A 5,432-nucleotide genomic window follows, 5' to 3' on the forward strand; every position below is an offset into this window, starting at 1 on the left:
CGACGTCAAGGAGACTGACGTAAATCCGACGTTTGTTTTTCTTCTCGTTGCCAAGAAACGGAAGCAAACACGACGTTTTTCTTCCCGCGGCTCCAGTCCAACTCCAAAACACGACGTCCTTCTTCTAAAACTTCCAAAACTCCAAAACACGACGTAAACTCCATGTTCTATCACCAGCGTAAGTCAAACTCCAGAACACGACGTAAACTCCATTCTTCTTTCGCAGCGTCATTCAAAACGACGTGAACACGGCGTCCTTTTCCATAAGCCAAAGCCAACTCCAATAAAATCCGACGTTCCCCTTTTCTTTCCAGCGCCTCTTCCTTGCTCGCTACTCAAAACTTAAACAAAACGACAAAAAAATACGCCATCCAAAACACACGCCATTCTTCCCTTTTTCACTCGCGTCACCAAGCCAAACTCCAGAACACGACCTCCTTTCTTTCTTTAATTCCCACGTCACCAAACCAAACTCCGGAACACGACCTCCTTTCTTTTTCTTTCACTCGCGTCCCTAAACCAAACTCCAGAACACGACCTCCTTTCTTTCTTTAATTCCCGCGTCCTCAAACCAAACTCCAGAACACGACCTCCTTTCTTTCCTTCTTCACCCGCGTCACCAAGCCAACGCGAAGACGACATTTTTCCTCCGGGTCTCCTCCTTCGTCGGAAAACCCGGGACGGACATGGAGCGCTGGGGCATGTCGACGCAGTAGTGGTAGCTCAGCCACGCCGTCGTCCGGTCTAGGGAGGTGCCGTTATAGAGGGCGTGGGGGAGGTCGCGCCGTTGGACGTCTCCCACGGTCCCTTCGATGGCGCTGAACATGTCGTCGCAGTCGCTCTTGAAGACGGTCGAGGCCACGCTGCGAGAGGACGAAGGGGGGGAGGGAGGTCAGTGAGTGGAAAGTGACGGAGTGGAGGGATGAGGATGAGAGAATGGGATGAGGCTGATTGAGGAGGTGGATGAGGCTGATGGGATGAGTGGATGGAAAAAAAAAAAAAAAGAAAAAAAAAAAAAAAAAAAAAAAAATATATATATATATATATATATATATATATATATATATATATATATATATACATATATATATATATATATATATATATATATATATATATATATATATATACATATATACATAAATAAACAAACAGATTAATTAATCAATAAAAAAGACCAGATAAAACCATATCGTAATTAAATTAGTTCATATATTAGTTGTTTACTATCAATAATTGGATTTGGCAGAAATTTGCTGCTGAAAAGTTGTAGGAATTTGTGTGAGGCGAATATACCCAAAATAAATATATATATAAAAATATTGGCTTGTCTGATGAAAATTCCGAACAGGATTTTGGGAAAATGAACTTCAATTTCACTGCCAGAAACTGAGGATTTTTTAGTCTAATTCGATATCGAAATCTGATATACATATATATATATATATATATATATATATATATATATATATATATATATATATATATCATATATATATATCATATATATATATATATATATATATATATATATATATATATATATATATGACGAAGCGTTTGTTAGTCATTGAACGTAATACTTGATACCTAACGAGAAAATAGAAAGTTGGAGAGATATATAAAGTGGAAAAACATGTACGAACAAAAAAAAAGTTATCAATATTGGAAAAATGAAAGCTACAATGAAAGTAACAACTATCAGTAACAATAAATATAACAAAAATAGACATATTATAATAATAATAACAAACCAACAAACAAAACAATAAACACGCAACCCACAATGACAACAAAAAACAATAACAATTATAAAATAACAAATGAACTTCTATACTCAATAACAATAACAAAACATGCATGAACCATATCAAAAAGACGCAGAAAACCTAATAATAACAACAATAACAAATAAAATACAACAGGAAACAGCATCAAACTACAAAATATACACAACGAAACCAACAAACACACACAGTTGACAAAAACAATAACAACAAAAATAAAGCAAGAACAAGACTCCATCATAATCACCCAAGAGAAAACAACAAAAATATATATCCAAGTGAAACCATACAAAAAACAACTGATATTAACAAGAACAAGAAAAGTAACAACAAAATGTAGAATACACTCGACCTCGGCCTCTATCACAATTACTCGACAGAAAAAAAGAAAGAAAGAAAGAAAGAAAGAATGTAGGGAAAAAAAAAAGAGTGAGAGAGAGAGAGAGAGAGAGAGAGAGAGAGAGAGAGAGAGAGAGAGAGAGAGAGAGAGAGAGAGAGAGAGAGAGAGAGAGAGAGAGACAGAGAGAGAGAGATATATATATATATATATATATATATATATATGTATATATATATATATATATATATATATATATATATATATATATATATATATATATATATATATATATATTATATATATAAGAAAAACTAAACCAGAAATAATTACAATTCAATAATACGTCCTGAACCTTTGTCCTTCCACTTCGCTATTCATGATAAAGAAAAATAGACAGAAATAATCCAACAACAAAAAAATATATATAAAAAGCACAAACATAATTAACGAAAACAACATGACAATAAAAACAAATAAAAATCTCCAATGAACACCAGCATTTTAACTTCACTCTTGATTACAATACTTCAACAGCAAAAAAAAAATAGATAGCAATTGAAAACAAAAGAAAAGATTAAATAAAAGTTAAATGGCAATAAAACAAGGACAAAAAACAACAACAAATGAGATTCCTCGACACTCGACTTCGCTCTCCATTACAGGACTAGAAATAAGAAATAAAGATTTAAAAAATGAATAAAAAAGAAGAAACAAAACAATGGATGACAACAAAGAATAAGAACACTAACTCAAGATACAAAGTAAATTTATTCCTCTCTTTCCTTCTCTCCTTGTCCTTTCTCCTCTCTCTTTCACCCTTTTTTTTCTCTTCCATCCCCCCCCCCTTCAACCCTTCTGGCCTGTTTCCCCAACCCTTTCCCTTCCCCTATCCCTTATCTTCTCCTCCTGCCTCTATCTTTATTCCCACCTCCTTTCCCTACTCCCCTTCGTCCACCTTCGACGCTCGATCACAAGACTAACAGCAAAAAAGGCAACAAAGATTTAAAACAAAGAAATACCGAACTACAACGAAAAAAAAATCGACCCCTAATGACCAACCTTCGACACTCGATATAAAACAAAGAAATTCCGAATTATAACAAGATCAACAAATAAAAAAAACAAGCAAAATCGACCCCTAACGACCTACCTCCGACACTCGACCTCGCTCTCCATTGCAACGGCAACAAAGATATAAAACAAATAATTCCAAATTACAACGAAAACAAATTTTAAAAAAAGCAAAATCGACCCCTAATTACAACGAAAACAAATTTAAAAAAAAAGCAAAATCGACCCCTAATCACAACGAAAAAGAAAAAAAAATCGACCCCTAAATACAACGAAAACAAATTTAAAAAAACAAGCAAAATCGACCCCTAACGACCTACCTCCGACACTCGACCTCGCTCTCCATCGCGATGCTTCGACACTCGACGCTAGCCTCCTCAATGACGCTCTTGAGATCGGCCTCCAAGTCGTCGTCGACCGTCCTGCAGGAGAGAGAGCGCGCCCGTGGCCGGGACACTGGTGGGGGAAGGGGGGGAAGGAGAGGGAGGAGGGGGAAGGATGGGGAAGGAGGATGAGGAGAAGGGGGAAACAGGAGGAGGAGAGGGAGGAAGGACGAGGAGGAGGGGGAGAAGGGCAAAGGAGGAGGAGGAGAAGGGGGAAAGAGGTGGAGAAAGGGGAAGGATGGGGAAGAAGGGGGAAGGAGGAGAGAGGGGGGAAGAAGAAGGGTAAAGGAGGAGGAGGAGGGGGAGAAGAATGGCAAAGGAGGAGGAGAAGGGGGAAGGAGATGGAGAAAGGGGAAAGAGGAGGAGAGGGGGAGAGGGAGGGGAAGGGGAAAAAAAGGGGAAAAAAGTGCATGGAGGAGGAGGAGGAGGAGGAGGAGGAGGAGGAGGAGGAGGAGGAGTAGAAGGAGAGAGGGAAGAGGGGAATGGGATAAGAAGGGGGAAGGAGGAGGAGAAAGAGAGGTGGAGGGGGATGAAAGGTGTGGGATGTCGAGAGGAAAGACGAAAAGGAAAGGAGGTGAGAAAGAGGGTGGGAGAGAAAGGGTAACCAGGAGGAAGGGGGAAGGAAAGGAGGAAGGAAAATTGGATGGAGAGAAGGAAGGAGATGAGAAATAGGGCAATGTAGTGTGTGGGGAAGGGAGGGGGAAGATGGGAAAAGGGGAAAGGAGAAGGAGAATGAGGGGAAAGAGGGACGAGGGAGGGTGGGAGGGGGAGGTGGAAGGGGGAGGGGGGAAGGAGAGGGGGAGGGGGAAGGGGGGAAGGAGAGGGACAAATGGGATGGAGGGGGATGGAGGGAAATGGAAAGAAATGGACGGAAAGGAGTAGGAGGGTAGGGGGACCATGCATGGAGGAAGTGGGGGAAGAAGGGTGAAAGGAAAGGAAAATGAGAAGAACATGGTAAAAGAAATGAGAAAGGAGGGAGTGGGGAAAAGAGAGGATGGGAGAGAGTAGTGAAAAGGTGTGGGTGGAAGGAGGGAGAGAAGGACGAGGAAAGAAGGATTAAAATGGAGAATGAAGGGAGAGGGAGGAACGGGATAGAAGGAGATGGGAAAAGGGCGGAGCATAGGAGGAGGAGGGTGAAAGGGGAAGAAAAATGGGGATAGGGAGGGAGTAGGGAAGAGAAGAGAGGGGAAGGAATGGCGATAGGGGAAAGTGAGAAAGAGGGTGGGAGAGAAGGGAAAGAGAGAGAGGAAAGAGAAAGGAAGATGGAAGGATAAGAGAGAGAGAGAGAGAGAGGAAGAAAGGAGTGGAAAGAAGGAAGACAGAAGGGAAGATGATGTTGGGGAAAGGAGAGGAGAAGGAGAAGGGAGGAAGTACGCCAAAAGAAAGAGAATAAAAGGAAGTGGAGAGGAAGAAGGAAGGAAAGAAAATGGGAAAGGGAGGTACGAGAGCGGAGCAGGGAATAGGAGAGAGGGAAAAAAAGGAGGAGGATAGGAGTCGGGGAAAGGGGAGAGAGGAAGAGGAGAAAAGGGAGGAAGAGGCGGAGTGGGAGGAAGAGATATGTGAAGGGGTGAGAGGAGTTAGGTGTAAGGAAGGAGAGTGGAGGGGAGGCGACAAAAGGAAGATTGGAAGAAGAGAGGAGAGGGAGTGAGAAATGATGGAAGAAAAGACATGTGAAAACAGTAGAGAGATAAAGGAAGATGAAGGAAGAGGGAAGAGGGAGAGGAGAAATGGAAAAGGGAGAGGGAAAAGGGAAGAGGAAGAGGAAGAGGAGAAAGGGCGTGAAGGAGAACGGGGAAGAGCAAGAAAACAACAGCGAATGGGGAGGAGATAGAGGGAAGAAGGAAAAGTGGA

General features: G+C 41.3%; 1 protein-coding gene across 1 annotated transcript in view; it reads right to left on the minus strand.

Moving 5' to 3' along the window:
* Positions 1-555: 555 nt before the first annotated feature.
* Positions 556-5,432, minus strand: part of LOC113829024 (uncharacterized) — a 72,349-nt gene continuing 67,472 nt past the window's right edge. The window contains exons 13-14 of the mRNA XM_070114877.1: positions 3,519-3,654; positions 556-863 (exon numbers count right to left, since the gene is read on the minus strand). Of these exons, the coding sequence (XP_069970978.1) occupies positions 617-863; positions 3,519-3,654 (383 nt within the window). The 3' untranslated portion in view covers positions 556-616. The remainder of the gene's footprint in view (positions 864-3,518; positions 3,655-5,432) is intronic.

Source organism: Penaeus vannamei, chromosome 36 (genome assembly GCF_042767895.1).
Source record: "Penaeus vannamei isolate JL-2024 chromosome 36, ASM4276789v1, whole genome shotgun sequence".
Lineage (NCBI taxonomy): Eukaryota > Metazoa > Arthropoda > Malacostraca > Decapoda > Penaeidae > Penaeus > Penaeus vannamei.